Below are 17,982 nucleotides of genomic sequence, written 5' to 3'. Positions count from 1 at the left end.
TACACGGTTTCGGTTGTCCGCTCATAGACTGCGTGTGGAAATGGGAAGATGGAGCCGCATACCACCTGAACAGCGGTTTTGTCAATGTCAGACTGGTATACAAAACCAACAACACATAGGCCTACTGGTGTGTCCTATAGTAGGCTAACCTCACACAAGATATCAGAGTGAAATATGGACATGAGCATATTGATTTGAGCTCACTCTCTGTGGGCACCAGGGGGGCAGTCAGCCAGATATTTCGTGAAGCCTCATTTGAAATCGGTAGTTCATATAATGGCCTGTTGGACTGCTGGACTGGACCCAAAAAGCCCCATAGCTCCATAGAGGCCCATGTATTTTGGCCCAACTTCACCTGGACTGTATTACCTTAATAAACATGGTCATGAATACTTTCTTCTTCCAGTCACTAGTTTAAAGTCTCATTTCTAATGTCATAATATTCTTTTTGGAAAATTATGGTCCCATTAATAAAAAAAATGACCATAAAGTCGCGTATGTTCTGAGGGGCGTGGCTACCGTTACAGTCTATGATCGGGATTCCCCTCCCACTCAAGAGTCTTCTCCTCCCACTCGAGTCAAAATAAAAACCAACGGAGAAGGGGGGAAGTCCCGCCTCGTTGTCTGGGCAGCCAATGACCAGCTGGTACAAAACGGAGCCAGCCAATGGCCAGCTGGTACCAAACGGATCTAGAAAGATGGCGACTTACATCAGGAATTAGCATATCATTACAGGCTTCATTTTACGTTCATGTTAGACCCGGGGAACGCTTTGTCCATATTTTTTACAGTCTATGGTGGGCACTAACAGAGAGACTTTGCGTATGCTACATGCCTGCCTGTCACTTGTGGAGCAATAGAAAGCTCCTGTTGTAAAGGGATTCTGTATTGTATATTGTATATTTTAATGTATTGTATACCTTTTTTAAGTTTTTGATTCATGGGTTTTTTATTATTATTATTATTATTACATAATGTTTAATTTCTGCCAAGCAGCAAGCTATACATGCTTAGATGATTTTTATTTATATTATTAGGATAAGTTTGCGTGACTGTAAAGATGAAACGGAAGTGGAGAGGAGGCTCCACTTCCGGTTTATGGCTTGATCATGATCAGAGCTTCCTTGCTCCATGACTGTACGACGGAGGCATTTGAAATTCGCAGGAGACAACAGCCTGGCCACGCGAGACTACTGTACATACAGTACATGCAGTGTCGGGTTTCTATTCAGTATTTTAGCTGTGACGTGAGCGCCCCCTCCTGAGATACTTTCGGGTCCTACTTTTGTGTCGCTTTTGTGTCCCCATAGAGTTATACTGTGACGCTCCGTCAGACTAAATATGAGACGAAAACAACCACGAAAGTCTCATTTTACTGCTTTCCTCGCAACAACAAAGCTGCGCTGCTCTCCCAAATCTGGCTGTGACAGGCCGTCTGCCCCACATGGAATACTATCGCCATTTTATTTGATTGTGTCAACTAAATCCTCATTAATGCAAACTAGATTCAACATACTCAAGCCTGCACACATTGTAAATATCCCCCGAAATATTTTACCGAGCAAATGGACTGTTGCCACCTTCAATAATAATGATAATAATAGTCTTTATTGTCTCCACATCATATATTTTTGTTGTCATGGACACTTGTACAAAACATTAATAATTCTACTCGAGTTGGAAGCATTAAGACCCATTTTAACCCTCTATGGCTTCCTTTCTGAAAAATAACGTCAATTTAAAAAGATTCACGCGTTTAGATATTCTATTTTACAATGGGATGCGGACGGGAGCTGGTGCCACTTGGACCCGGACGTAACGTAGCACTACAAAATGACGTCGGACTTAAATACTGAATAGAAACGCAGCAGTGATATGAGCGCTGTGTGAGAATCTGTGAACGAGTTGAGACATAACAGACGAGAGACGACAAACCCAGTTGTATACGATGGTTGTTTTCGACTGTCCTTTTTGCAGTAAAGTGTGATATGGACATTGGCATTGTTTAGACTGCAGGCAAATAATTAAACACACAAATATGCAGCATGACGTCACGGAATGGCTGTCACTTAAACAATGAGATCGATCGCATGGCGGTGTCTGTCTGAATCGAGATGAGATCACAATCTTTGTTCAATTAATCGTGCAGGCCTACTCTTTATTGTTACCATTGTGTACAGCTTAAACAAGCTGTTTGGCTGTTTGGTTGTTGGCTGACACCTGTGAAACATATGTTATTCTTATACAGTATGTAAATTGGAATGAATTTGCCTCCTGTGTGGACGGTTCACAGCTGAATAGGATGGGATAGGGTAGGTGTACTTGGAGATGTATGTTCTGAGGTGGTACACAGTGCAAAAAGGTTGAGCAGCACTGCACTGGTCTACAACAAATCGCGTCGCGAAAATAGCCGATCTACTAGGGCGTAGATCAGCTATTTTTGGCGAATGTTCCCCCAGAACAGGGAATGCATACAGGGGTTCAAGTGGTTAAAATTAAGCAATAAGCCACGAGACGTCTCAGGTTATGTGCCGAGGGTCTTCTACTTCCCAGCCAGTGTAAAATACCCGGTAAGCTGGGGCCTCGAGTGGCTTATTGCTTTTCTAAAACGGTTACAAACATATAGCAATATTAACCTAATAAAACTATTGAATTCACAAAAGTAGCTACGGGCAAGGAGTCTAGGCAAAAAGATAAAAGAGAGAAGGCTAAATGTAAAGGAAAATTAAAACGTTCGAATTTTTCCCATCCATCCAGCAAATAAACAAATAAATGTGTTATATCAAATGCACCATTCTAATTCACCAACACACCAGTGTAGCGTAATGGGCGTGTCTCTTGCCAAGTCTCCTCTCTTAATTACCGTTGCTAACAAGGCCCACAGGTTGGGGAGGGACTTAGCGAAGGGCTAATTGGTGACCACGGTATTCCTAAGGAATGTGACTATGGGCCAGCCAACATGGGATCTTATAGATCTGATCTCACCTCATCTCTGAGTCACCAGTGAAGTGACATTACTTGAGCACAAACAGTATACAAACACATATTTAGACATCTTAACAATATGAATAGTACATTGTAACATTAACAACACTTTGCCAGCATATAGGGCTGTCACGATTATGTCATTTTACCTGAGACCAGATTCTACAATGTTTCTATATCAGTGATTCTCAAACTATTTCATGTCAAGGACCCCATAAAATAGCATGCATGTGCCTGCCGTATGTGAACATATGTTGTTCCAGGGACCCCCCCTGGAGCAAAGATATGCATGCATTTAAAACGTTCACTGTCAGAGAATAAATAATCAAAGATTTGCACACGTTTTCACGATTCTTTCAAAAGTAGCAGATCTACAAGCTCACAGCACGGCACTATGAGCTTGAAGACCTGCTGTTTTTCAGCAGCTAAAGTATAACATCATGGTCGAGCGGTTAACTGCGTTTCTGTCGTTGAAACATTATTAGGCTTTGTAAACTAAAGTTGCACAGGGAAGATAGGACGTATAACGTGCATTAACTTCACACTTTGTAACTTTATACGACACATACAGTATAGCTTGTAGATCAACTATTTTCATTTAAAAAAAATAAAACACACACACACAGGGCCATTTGCAACCTACTCAAGAACCCACTGGTGACGTAGCAGAGTGTTTAAAATGGTAAATGGTGCATTTATCTAGCGCCTTTATCCAAGGTGCTTTACATAAATTGGGTGAATATTCACCCATTCATGGCAGAAGCCATGCAAGGTACCAACCAGCACATCGGGAGAAATGTAGTGTTCAGTGTCTTTGCCCAAGGACACTTCGACATGTAGACAGGAGGAGGAGGAGCCGGGATTCGAACCGCCGACCCACGGATCATTGGACGACCTGCTCTACCTCCTGAGCCACAGTCGCCACAGTGAGCCAACATGCACAATGGCAGCACCCTGACCCTGTTTGACCAGAATGGAACAGAGCCTTGTATCATCATCGGCAGAGATGAGCAGTATTTGAAATACATGTATTTGAAATACGTATTTGAAATACTTTTTTGTATTTTGTAATTTGTATTTTGCTCAGATGGAAGAAATGAGATGTATTTTGTATTTAAATACTTTTTTTGACCCAGTATTTGTATTTTGTATCAAAATACATTTTCAATATATTTTGCCCATCAGAGATGGGCAGTATTTGAAATACATGTATTTGAAATACGTATTTGAAATACTTTTTTGTATTTTGTAATTTGTATTTCGATGGGGATGGAAGATGTATTTTGTATTTTGTATTTAGATACATTTTTTGACCCAGTATTTGTATCAAAATACATTTTCAATGTATTTTGCCCATCTCTGATCATCGGTAACACGTGTGAAAGGGGCCCAGTTTCTCTACAGAATGTATTCTGTGCATAGAGCGTATTGTGACAGACAGCCCTGCTACCAGCGGAACCGTTGCAGTGGTTTTTACATGAGTAACCGTTGCGTTGCAGTATTTTTTTTACCTGCAGAATGGTTGCCTTCGTTGAGACCTTTCACTGCAGCCCACCGCGCCAGCATGTTCAGCCGTCGCCTAAATCCTTTTTTGCGAGGCATCTGAAAAACACATACAATGTTAATAGTATTTTGTAGTAGATAACAGTAGCACAATTTGAAATGTTGTCTGGTTGTTTGACTGGATTGCTAAATTCTTACAGTGACGACGACGCCTTGGTGGACTGTCCTAGCCTGGCTAATAAGCCAGACTCAAATCACATTTGAGTCTGGAGATGCTGTGTATGGATCTTGTTTCCTGGGGGGCGGGTTCAAACATTTTCTCTTTGATGCAATTGGTCAGAGCTACTGTCAGTCAAAGGTCTCAAGCATTGAACGTCACTGTACCAAAGCCCGCCCATATTGCATACCGTGTCCCGATTGGCCACACCAGTTCTCTGGTGTATAGGAAATGGGCGTATACAATTGAGCCTCTCCAGACCGTAATCCGCCGGCAGGCTTTTTTTTTTTTTTTTTGCCAACGGCTGATTCGGTCTGGCTTATTAGCCAGGCTAGGACTGCCCTACCTTGTGGAGAGGGGGAGGACTGTCTTACTGAGACCAGGAAGGAAGTGAGAGACCAATACTAAAATATCTAAAAACCACACATTACACACAAGCTCCCAGTGCAGCTCTCCAACGTTGAAGCACTGGGCCCTAGTGGTAAGAGGCCCCTGGGACTGAAGCACTGGGCCCTAGTGGTAAGAGGCCCCTGGGACTGAAGCACTGGGCCCTAGTGGTAAGAGGCCCCTGGGACTGAAGCACTGGGCCCTAGTTGTAAGAGGCCCCTGGGACCCGTGGGGTTATGACATTGAGGGCCCGTTTGCACTTCCACATTTTCAAATTTCCAAATTGGAAAAATAACCCTGCAGAAGTAGACAGTTCTTCCGGGTGCTTCAAAAACGCCACTGAGCAACTTCCACTGAAATGAATAGTGGGGTGGGCGGGGCTGTCGCTCCGGTTCAGTCGCTATCCCTTTAAAACTTTTTCTTGTTTTGTTTTCAAAAGGGTGAAGTGGCCCTTTAAGCACATTCTGGTTCCAAAACCTTTTAGCTTAGGACCCAAAACAGAAATTAGTTGTTTTCCAAGGACTCAAGCTAGTGATTTTTTTAACAAAATGTAGGAAATGAAATGAAACATGAAGGGACCCATACAATGTGTCTGCAACCCACAAATGGCAGGGCCCATGGAACCACATGGACCCTTACACGTCTGGAACTCATGAAAGTGTACAGATGTAACCAAATGGACCCTTAGCCTATACAGGTCTGTAACTCTGAGTGTACACAACTACACTGGCACATGACAGAAACCCAAATGGAAACTCTGGGTTCAATGGTAAATGGTAAATGGTGCATTTATAAAGCGCCTTTATCCAAAGCGCTTTACAGAGATTGTGCATTACATTCACCCATTCACACACATTCATACACCGATGGCAGCGGAAACCATGCAAGGCACCAACTAGCACATCGGGAGCAATTAGGGGTTCAGTGTCTTGCTCAAGGACACTTCGACAGTGACTCTGGGGGAGCCCTGGTTCGAACTGGCAACCTTACGGTTACCATCCAGGCACTCTACCCCTGAGCCACCGCCGCCATTCCATTTAGGATTGTATTATTGCTTATTTTTTTTTGTCGGAAACTGTTAATTAAGTACCGGTATTTTCATGTTGCGTGCACGCACCACAGTTTGGGAACCACCACCACTTTCTAGCTTATAGCCCTGAAACATGACTCACATCATGACAGTCATGACACAAGTTCAACCAGTTTTGCGCAGTGACTTCATTTACAATGCATTACATCCACATAAAACGTTCAGGTTTCTAATATAAATAATCTCACCCCAGGGCCACGGATGTTACGTAAGTCCTCGGGTGGGTATAAGTACCCGTATCTTCCTTATTGTTCAATAAAAAGCATTTTAAAATCAGACGGCTGTCCATTTTTATCAATGTTTCCGCCTTTCAACTACGCCTACCCCTATCGGTAGGGAGGTGTATTGCACCCTCTGATACATAACATAACTATACAGAATGGCCGCCGATCTGATTGAAATGCTTTTTCATTGAACAATAAGGAAGACACGGGCACTTATACCCACCCGAAGACTTATGTATCATCCGTGGCTCTGGGGTGAGCCTTTCATATTTAACATCTGAACGTTTATGTAGACGTAAGGGTCGTAAATACAGAAAGTGCGCAACATAATTTGAGGTTCCGACCATGACACTTGTGAGGACTAGCGTTAGCACACCATGCTACAATTCTACAAAGTATGTCTTGTCTTATATTGTTACATTATGTATCCACAGCCAGGCTGTGCAGCATGACGTGCTACGTGCTACAGTAAGTGAAAACACCAACGAAGACAAATACGAGAGGACCTTTACCTGAAATCAGGATAAAGTTCAACAATGAACAGGATAGAACGAGCACTGCACTCCAAAAAGTCCTTTATTGATAACACGGTGATGACGCTGGGATGATGTGTTTCCAGTTCAAATCTGCGGCAGCTGGGCCAATCAAACGGAGACATGACGAGGAAGTAGAAAATAGCGTCTAAAGGACTACAGCTGTGTAGTTTTTCACGCCAACTCTTCCATATCTTGGACTTGGAAAAGCTCCAGGCAGAAACCATAATGTTTTGAACTGATGATGCTACATCCACTGGATTCACCACGAGAGTACTGTCTGTACCGGGATATCCCTGAATAAGTATAATCAATTTTGATTGATTGATTGATTGATTGATTGATTGATTGATTGATTGATTGATTGAAAAAATGCATTAGTTTGCAGAATGGGTAGGCCTACAGTTCAGGAAGGTACAGGTGAATACAAAATCTGATATAGGCTATGAGGACCAGAAAAAGCATTAAGATTTGAATACTTTAACACTTAAAAAGCACAGGAAAGTACAGTTCAATGCAAGGACTGCTAAGAGGATTTAAAACCCAATTGGGGTCCTTCATACTCAAGTCATCAAAACATTTAATGACATAAATATACAGTAGGCTACTATTCAAAAATATCATATAAACGGTTAGAAATTACACAATGTGTAGGTCTACAGTTTGGCGGGCCATTCATTCACGTCATTACAGTTAGTCCAGAATGCCGCCGCATGGTTGCTTACAGGTACACGTAAGCGTGACCATATTAGTCCTGTACTAGCCTCCCTCCATTGGCTTCCTGTGCGGTACAGGATTGATTTCAAAGTTTTGCTTTTTGTTTTTAAATGTTTTGGCACCCATTTATCTCTCTGAACTAAAACCGTATGTTCCCACAAGGACCCTCAGGTCCTCTGACCAGCTTCTCCTGGTGGTGCCTAAATCAAGGCTGAAGCTTAGAGGGAACCGGGCTTTTGCAGTCGCAGCTCCCAAGCTCTGGAATGAGCTGCCTCTGCACATAAGACAGGCCCCCACTCTTCAGGTGTTTAAATCACGCCTCAAGACATATTTTTATTCTTTGGCTTTTCCTAGCATAGCATGAGCTTTTTGATGTTGAAAGTGACACTGTGTACTGTATGTTGTTTGTTTTTAAATGAAGTTGTGTTTTTTATTATTTTATTGTAAAGCACTTTGGTACAACTTGTTGTTATTTAAATGTGCTATAGAAATAAAGATGGTATGGTATGGTATGGTATGGTATGGTATGGTATGGTATTCATCCATTGTAATTTGAAGCCATACCACCCATGTTGTTTCCAACTATCCATTATTGATATTTGGACCAGCTGGAATCCCCTCAGGGACCTCTGGGGGTCCACTGACTCCACTTTGAGAACCATTAATGTCCTAAATGTTTCATGATATTTCGAAATGTTTCGAAAATAGCCGATCTACAAGCTATATGAAATGAAATTCAGGCTCAGTGTCAGGCTAGTTATCAACTTATATAGTGCCACTGCCATTGATTGATTGAAGTATTTAATTAACACTACAGTACAGAATTTCTGCAGAATTACAGTACATTTCAAGCACAGCTCAATACAAAAACTGTTAACTGTGAGTGGACGACACACCATAAAGCATTACACTTGTTTACAAGAGGGTCCATGCTGGTTAGCCTAAAACAGTGTATGATACAACATCAAGCTGGCTAAGACATCATTCTGCCTGAATTAATAGTATTACTTACTTGGCAGAATTAATTCACAATACAATACTGTATACTATACTAGCACACGGTGCCTCATGGTGCGTGACATTTAGGTTTTCTGTCATTCAACTGTTTGGCCACTAGATGGTGATCAAATACCATAAAATGGAGTTCTGCTGCCTTGATTCAGTTTGTTGAGGGATATGTGTACTTTCAACCTGTTTCATGTCAAGGCCTATTATTTATTCGGAATTCGAGCCACAGACCACCATTTCATTTGAGATTTAGCTTCTCAGTCCCAAAACTAAAGGATTTTGTTGTTGTTGGATAAGATTTTATCTACAATTCCTTGCTTTTGGCAAACATTGATCAAAATATCAATTCTTTACATTCTATAATTGTGTAGACTTCTACTAAATTAAGTAATGTAAAATCTGTAAAATGAAACCAAATGGACGCGTACACTCTCAAGAGTTAAATATTTGGTTAGCAACCCAGTATTTTAAATTCTGTCAAGATTTAAGTTGTATGTTATATTTGTTTAAGTTTAATTAATCGATTGTTGTTGTGTTTTTTTTTTCTCCAATCGTGGTTTTCTTTATGGGTTTCCTCACTTCATTCCCCATGCAGCCAGTGAGATAAATCATCATTTTGTTCATGTGCATTTTATTTATATTATGTTGATGTGCTGTTTTCGGTTCATGGTTTATTCTGATTGCTGTTCTTTTTGTGTTTTGTTCATCGGTTTTGACGTCGGCTTTTGGCTTGTTGAATGAACTTGAAGCGAGAGCAAAATAAAGCCATCAGTAGTAGGCTACAAAAACAACTCTTTATTTCGTTTTCATCAGTGAAAAAAAGCTAGTCGACAAAGGTTTTTCTTCAGTTTTAGTTGACGAAATTAACACTAATAGTAAGAGAAATCTATGAAAATCTTTTTTCACCAATGTGTTTCTAAATGTGTCTAATAACGTACTAAAAGTTTGAAATTCAACTCCTGTGGGAAATTGAGTTATTAGCATAATGTGACCATACCCATAACATCCTATAGGCCTATAAGGCCAACAAGTCAAAATGTCATCATTCTTTAAGTAGCATGTGACATATGAAACTAGGGGTTTTTCATGATTCTGAATCCATTCCAAGCATTAGTTTTGCACAAAAAACACTCATTGGGCTAAATGAGGCCATATCCACTTGACCAAATGTGCTGACCTCATCACGTTTGTGATGACGGCTATGGCCGTTTTCCTCCCAAGGAGTGTTTTTTGTGCAAAACTAATGCTTGGAATGGATTCAGAATCATGAAAACCCCCTAGTTTCATAAGTCACATGCTACTGAAAGAATGATGAAATTTTGACTTTTTTCTTTATATAGGATGTTATGGGTATGGTCACATATTATGCTAATAACTCAATTTCCCCCGGGAGTTGAATTTCAAACTTTTAGTACATGATATTAGACACCTTTAGAAACAAATTGGTGAAGACATTTCTTGGTAACGATTTAGTTCCCAGATTGGTCAAATACCTGATAAAATGCCCTTACTATAATGCAGGCCCTTGTGGAAAAAGGTTAACAAGACAGACAGATAACATGGTGAAATGGGTAGACATGCTTTAACTTGGATAGGAGTTCTAAGTATGATCAAAACACAACTAATCCTTACAGAACATTAAGCATTGTTTATCCCCCTTTATGTTACAGACCAGTTACGGTAACGGTACAGTGTAAAACATATGCTAGCTTTTTTGCAGACCAGTTACAGTACAATGTAAAACATATTCAAGGCTGTAACAAAAAAATAACACGTACTCCCTGTAGTAATAGTTTTAAAAGGAGTAGTTCATCCAATTACAATCAATTACACACCCCATGAAGCCTTGCATTCAGAGTTTGGTTTTTGTTCCATTCCTGATGACCAGCAGAGACTCAATTCAACATATTCACACAGCGGCTATGTTGCTGATTTTACCAGTTTTAAGGATAGGCTATAATGATCAGCTGTGGCCCCCTGAATACGAGTACTCATGTGTTCTTGTAGATGCCTTGTTTGTGTAAAGCCCTTGACACAATCCAAACAACTAAACAGATTTTACCCTTTGTGAGTCGTCATTTGCCGTTTTAGATGACACTTAGGTGTCACTATCAGCTTTGACAATGTGTCTTATGAGATGTACTCGTAAAGGGCTTTGCCCCTGTATGAGTCCAAACCGACTCATAGTTAGGTTGTCTGCTGTTAACCACAGGTGTTATCTTAACCAGAGGTGGCATCTTTGGTGGCGACATGAGTAACCATGTGATCTCTTAGATGACTGGTTTGTGTAAAGCCTTTGCCACAATCCAAACAACTAAAGGGCTTTTGTACAGTATGAGTAACCATGTGTTCTCTTAGATGACTGGTTTGTGTAAAGCCTTTGCCACAATCCAAACAACTAAAGGGCTTTTGTACTGTATGAGTAATCATGTGCTGTTTTCCCCCTGCATGAGTCCGAGTGGAAGTCTGGATAGGTTGGCTGCTTTTAACCAGAGGTGTTATCTTAGGTGTCGATATCGACTGTGGCCCACTGACTATATGAGTACTCATATGTTCTTTTAGAAGACTGGTTTGTGTAAAGCTTTTGCCACAATCCAAACAACTAAAGGGTTTTTGTCCTGTATGAGTAATTATGTGCTGTTGTCCCCCTGCATGAGTCTGAACATAACTCTGGATAGGTTGGCTGCTTTTAACCAGAGGTGTTAGTTCAGATGACGACATCGGCTGTGGCCCACTGACTATATGAGTACTCATGTGTTCTTGTATGAGACTGGTTTCTGTAAAGCCTTTGCCACAATCCGAACAGCGAAAGAGCTGCTGTCCTATATGAGTCATCATGTGCCGTTTTAGACGACACTTCATAATAAAGCATTCGCCACAAAAGGTACACATAAAGGGTTTTCCCCCTGTGTGAGTCTGAACTGAACTCTGGATAGGTTGGCTGCTTTTAACCAAAGGTGTTATCTTAGGCGTCGATATCGACTGTGGCCCACTGACTAGATGAGTACTCATGTGTTCTTTTAGAAGACTGGTTTGTGTAAAGCCTTTGCCACAATCCAAACAACTAAAGGGTTTTTGTCCTGTATGAGTAACCATGTGCTGTTGTCCCCCTGTATGAGTCTGAACATAACTCTGGATAGGTTGGCTGCTTTTAACCAGAGGTGTTAGTTCAGATGACGACATCGGCTGTGGCCCACTGACTATATGAGTACTCATGTGTTCTTGTAATAGACTGGTTTCTGTGAAGCCTTTGCCACAATCCGAACAACGAAATAGCTTTTGTCCTATATGAGTCATCATGTGCCGTTTTAGGCGACACTTCATACTAAAGTCCGTCCCACAAAATGTACAGATAAAGGGTCTTTCCCCTGTATGAGTCCGAACAGAATTCTGGATAGGTTGGCTGCTTTTAACCAGAGGTGTTAGTTCAGATGACGACATCGGCTGTGGTCCACGGACTATATGAGTAATCATGTGTTCTTCTAATAGACTGGTTTCTGTAAAGCCTTTGCCACAATTAGAACAACTAAAGAGCTTTTGCCCTATATGAGTCATCATGTGTCGTTTTAGACGACACTTCAAAACAAAGCATTTGCCACAAAATGTACACATCAGGGGTTTTTCCCCTGTATGAGTACTCATGTGTTTTTTTAGATGTCTTGCTTGTGTAAAGCCTTTGCCACAATCCAAACAACTAAAGAGATTTTGTCCAGTATGAGTCATCATGTGCTGTTTTAGATGACACTCCCAAATAAAGCCTTTGCCACAAGCTATACACGTAAAGGTCTTTTCACCCGTATGACTCCCCATGTGAAGTTTTACATTACAGATCTGACTAAAGCCTTTTACACAAATTGTACAGATATAGGGTTTTTCCCCTGTATGAGTTTCAATGGAACTCTGGATAGGTTGGCTGCTTTTAACCAGAGGTGGTATTTTAGGCGGCAACATCAACTGTAGCCCCCTGACTATATGAGTACTCATGTGTTCTTGTAGAAGTTTTGCTTGAGTAAAGCCTTTACCACAACCCAAACAACTAAAGAGCTTTAGTCGTGTATGAGTCATCATGTGCCGTTTCAGATGATTCTTCCAGATGAAGCCTTTGCCACAAACTCTACACATAAAGGGTTTTTCCCATGTATAAGTCTGATCGGAACTCTGGATAGGTCGGCTGCTTTTAACCAGAGATAGTATCTTAGGTGGCAACATCAACTTTGCCCCCCTGACTGCATGAGTACTCATGTGTTCTTGTAGATGGCTTGTTTGTGTAAAGCCTTTGCCACAATCCAAACAACTAAAGAGCTTTTGTCCTCTGTGATTCCTCATGTGCCGTTTTAGACGACACTCCATACTAAAGCATTTGCTACAAAATGTACACTTAAAGGGTTTTTCCCCTGTACGAGTCTGAACCGAACTCTGGATAGGTTGGCTGCTTTTAACCAGAGAGGGCATCTTAGGTAGCAACATCAACTTTGTCCCCCTGACTGTATGAGTACTCATGTGTTCTTGTAGATGGCTTGTTTGTGTAAAGCCTTTGCCACAATCCAAACAACTAAAGGGCTTTTGTCCTCTGTGATTTCTCATGTGCCGTTTTAGACGACACTCCATATTAAAGCATTTGCTACAAAATGTACACTTAAAGGGTTTTTCCCCTGTACGAGTCTGAACCGAACTCTGGATAGGTTGGCTGCTTTTAACCAGAGAGGGCATCTTAGGTAGCAACATCAACTTTGTCCCCCTGACTGTATGAGTACTCATGTGTTCTTGTAGATGGCTTGTTTGTGTAAAGCCTTTGCCACAATCCAAACAACTAAAGAGCTTTAGTCGTGTATGAGTCATCATGTGCCTATTCAGATGATTCTTCCAAATGAAGCCTTTGCCACAAACTGTACACATAAAGGGGTTTCCATCTGTATGACTTCCAACGTGATGTTTTAGATTGTACATCTGTACATCGTCTTTCCCACAAACTGTCATCTCAAAGGACCCAACAACCAGAGGTGTTATCTTAGGTGTCGGTGGCCCACAGACTTTATGAGTACGCATGTGTGCATTTATAAAGTTTGTGCCTTTGCCACAAACTGTACACGCAAAGCGCTTTCCCCTTGTATGGATACACATGTGGGCTTTTAGATAACTCTTCCTAATGTCTCTGCCACAAACCGTACAAGTACAGCGGCGGTAAATTTGAGTCCTCATGGAGTGAGTTTGTTTTGAGAATTTCAGGTCATGGGACAGCTTGTTGCTGAAAGACAACATTTGTCCTTTCACATTGTGTGTCTTGTGTGATTTCAGTGCGTTTGAATCCGACTGACCTTCCCTGGTCTCCTCCCACTCATCACTGTCTTCAGTGATGTCAGATTCAGAACAGTGTGAAGAGAGGAGCTGGTCATCGCTAGATGGAACCCAGTACTCTATATAAGCTTGTGTTTTCATGTGTTCAGTTGAGGTGCCTGCTCGGGGCTCTGTCTCTCCGTTATCTGCATCACCTTTCACTCCTAGTAATGGCGACGTTGACCCATCTGCCTCTTCCGGTTCTTCTTTAATGTGTGGAGGCTCCGGTTCCTCTTGGACCAGATGGGAGCTTCTCTTCTGACGTTCAGGTGGAACCTCTTCACACACAGGGAGGTGCAAGAAGTCTAGGCAAAAAGGTAAAAGAGAGAAGGCTAAATGTAAATGAAAAACATGCAGTGATTCTTGTTTTAGAGCGGTGATAGCTAGAGGGGCTTGCAGTAAATCAATTCCCCAAATCATCAATGCATCCTCATGCGTAACATACATTTGTCATCATCTGCAGGATTCTAATTTACCAACAACACGCAGACTCTGGTGGAATTATCCGTTTTGAAATGTGATGTTTGAATATAGCGACCTATCACAATACTTGGTCATTGATCAGAGAGAGAGAGAGAGACCCATTGGCCCTTATTTCCAGTGCCTTACCCCTTATCCCTAAACGTATTTGCATTTTTGAGTGGTGCTAGCGCCACTCCTATACACAGCAATGTGTGTCTGTCTGTATGTGGGTCTGTCCATGGGTCTGTGCGAGCACAGAAATGGTGTTTTTCACCACCAAGTGTCACTGTTACACACACACACACACACGCCAGGGAGGAGGGCTTGTACAGTACAGTACTACAGCACAAGCACAGTACAGCACCACTCAGTTCAGACAGGTCTGATTTTTAAAGGTATATTCAGTGATTTCACTCAAAAAACCTTAGGTTTCGTTTTTGGCTGTGGGACCCAGCCTTTCGTCCAATCAGGATAGAGAGTCAAAAACTAAACCTAAGGTTTTTTGACCCCCAGGGGTTAACTGGGGACAGGGAGGAACTCCTTATATGGCCAGCACACTCTATAGTAGGGAGGATTATCACAACAAAACAAAAAAATAAGTGATATTTGAATTAAGTGAAATCACAGAATATACCTTTACACTTTTTGAAAAGCATTTTTAAATGGTGATTTTTAAATAGGGCCCAGAGAGCGAGGACGACACTTACTGGTGACCAGGAGCTCTTCGGGTGACTGTTTAATAGAAACCGTCCCGGTGTCCAGAGGGTCTTGACGTTCACATTGAGTAGAAACAGTCCCGGTGTCCGGGAGGTCTTCAGGTTCAGTCCAGGCTGGTTCTGGAGAACTCATCTCCACCTGCAGGCTGGACTCCTCCACACGCTGCTCTGGAATGAAGGAATACAATAAGAACTGTGAGTGTAACGTGAGTCGTAGATGAAAGGCTGAGTGTGAAACAGACTGAGGGAACAGAGGGTGTTAAGAAGGGTTTTTCAAAGACAGATCAGTGACCCAAAATACCAGCCCGAGAAACCATCCCGGTCGCATGAGTTCATGCGTCTTCTGCAGACCGTGATGTTGCCCGCCACAAATACATTTTAGTCGACTAATTGAGCAGTTGAGAGAGAATAACTCAACTCAACTCTCAACTCAACTTTATTTATATAGCACATTTTACATGAACAGGTCAAACAAAGTGCTGTACAGGTTCCATACAAGTATACAAATAACCAGTCTAAAATGTATTCTGACCTCCCCGAAAAGGCCCCGATTTATACATTATGGATAGTTATTATGGACTTACATGGTTATTTGCCTCAACTGCTCAATTAACTGTAGATTTAGTCAACTAAACTCTTACAATATGTGGGCAATATGTAGTCGACTAAATCTAGATCACTAAAACGTTTTTTTCCAGATTCATAATTGACTAAAACTTAACATAATCTTATTTAAAAGACTATGACTAAAACAAACTCAAGATTTCAACACGGGTCCAGACCACTAACAACGCCATGCGGTGTTGCCAGATGTACAATAATCATCATATCTGTTTGTATGTGCCGCGCTATGAACTTGTAGGTATGCTATTTTGAAAAACCGTGAACATGTGGCGCAAATCTTTGCTTCTGGGGATCCCTGGAACTACATATTGTCAGATGGGTGTCAGCGGCCAATTACATACTTTTTTTGGGGGTCCTTGACTTTAAAAGTCATTTTTCTCAGGTCTAAATGGGTTAAGGAGCACCAGAGAAAACGTAGGAGCCCACACCAAAATCTAAAGGAGCAACGATATGTATTTGATTATTATTATTATTATTTTACATTCATAAAAACAATAATATAACAGCATAATAATAAACAACATAAAATGACGAAAGTATAGTTAAAAATGCATGCCAGAATTTAAAGGGATTGTGACATTAAAAACAAAAATTGTAATTTCTGAGCTCAATTGCACCCAAATCTTTTTACATTCAGTAGATGTTCTGTGGTGTGTTTTCTGGCTCAAACAGGTGCTCTGACTAGACAGAAAATCCCATACATGTAAATGGGATCGCTACATCATGTTGTAATATTGTTTTGTAGTCATCAATCATCCGGAACTTCCTTTTCCCTCAATAAAAGCTACAGGCTACGAGAGCTTTCATTGTTATTCTTCCGGTTTGAAGGGAAAAGGAAGTTCCGTTTGATTGTTCCTGCCTGATGACTACAAAACAATACTACAACATGATGTCATCCGTTCCAGACCAGGTTCACACGGCACTTTTGGAACAGAGAGTGTTCCAAAGAGAGAGTGAGGCGAGGTTACAAGTCTGGTATTCACACACACACACACACACACACACACACACACACACACACACACAGCACTAGTGCCTGCAGTTGTTCAGATCCTATTGGCTGAGAGGACGTTCGGGTGAACATGTCACTGACTGGGGGTCATAATCAGAGCGGTCGTTCCACCGCACACAATAATCATAATTTAACTGGGGACCCCCCCCCCCCCCCCCCCAGGCTCACAAGAGGACTGGGGACGCCCCCAGGCTCACAAGAGGACTGGGGACGCCCCCCAGGCTCACAAGAGGACTGGGGACGCCCCCCCCCCCCCAGGCTCACAAGAGGACTGGGGACGCCCCCCCCCCCCAGGCTCACAAGAGGACTGGGGACGCCCCCAGGCTCACAAGAAGACTGGGGACGCCCCCCCCCCCCAGGCTCACAAGAGAACTGGGGACGCCCCCCCCCCCCAGGCTCTCAAGAGGACTGGGGACCCCCCCAAGGCTCACAAGAGGACTGGGGACTCCCCCAAGGCTCACAAGAGGACTGGGGACCCCCCCAAGGCTCACAAGAGGACTGGGGACCCCCCCAGGCTCACAAGAGGACTGGGGACCCCCCCAAGGCTCACAAGAGGACTGGGGACCCCCCCAAGGCTCACAAGAGGACTGGGGACCCCCCCCAGGCTCATAAGAGGACTGGGGACCCCCCCAGGCTCACAAGAGGACTGGGGACGCCCCCCAGGCTCACAAGAGGACTGGGGACCCCCCCAGGCTCACAAGAGGACTGGGGACGCCCCCCCCAGGCTCACAAGAGGACTGGGGACGCCCCCCAGGCTCACAAGAGGACTGGGGACGCCCCCCCCCCCCCCCCCCCCCCCAGGCTCACAAGAGGTCTGGGGACCCCCCCCCCCCCCCCCCCCCCCCCCCCAGGCTCACAAGAGGACTGGGGACGGCCCCCAGGCTCACAAGAGGTCTGGGGACCCCCCCCCCCCCCAGGCTCACAAGAGGACTGAGGACTGGGGACGCCCCCCCCCCCCCAGGCTCACAAGAGGTCTGGGTGGGGAGGTGGGGACCCCCCCCCCCCCCCCCCCCAGGCTCACAAGAGGACTGGGGACGCCCCCCAGGCTCACAAGAGGACTGGGGACCCCCCCCCCCCCCAGGCTCACAAGAGGTCTGGGGACCCCCCCCCCCCCCCCAGGCTCACAAGAGGTCTGGGGACCCCCCCCCCCCCCCCAGGCTCACAAGAGGA

General features: G+C 43.2%; 1 protein-coding gene across 1 annotated transcript in view; it reads right to left on the bottom strand.

The window, feature by feature from the left end:
* Positions 1-14,162: 14,162 nt before the first annotated feature.
* LOC310856127 (uncharacterized protein) overlaps positions 14,163-17,982 on the bottom strand; it is a gene marked incomplete at its 3' end in the record, with an annotated part of 35,348 nt that continues 31,528 nt past the window's right edge. The window contains exons 6-7 of the mRNA XM_083761362.1: positions 15,175-15,344; positions 14,163-14,276 (exon numbers count right to left, since the gene is read on the bottom strand). Of these exons, the coding sequence (XP_083617488.1) occupies positions 14,163-14,276; positions 15,175-15,344 (284 nt within the window). The remainder of the gene's footprint in view (positions 14,277-15,174; positions 15,345-17,982) is intronic.

Source organism: Protomyctophum parallelum (genome assembly GCF_964188405.1).
Source record: "Protomyctophum parallelum genome assembly, chromosome: 3".
NCBI classification, from domain to species: domain Eukaryota; kingdom Metazoa; phylum Chordata; class Actinopteri; order Myctophiformes; family Myctophidae; genus Protomyctophum; species Protomyctophum parallelum.
The sequence above is the reverse complement of the archived record's forward strand: the minus strand, read 5'-3'. Positions and strand labels throughout refer to the sequence as shown.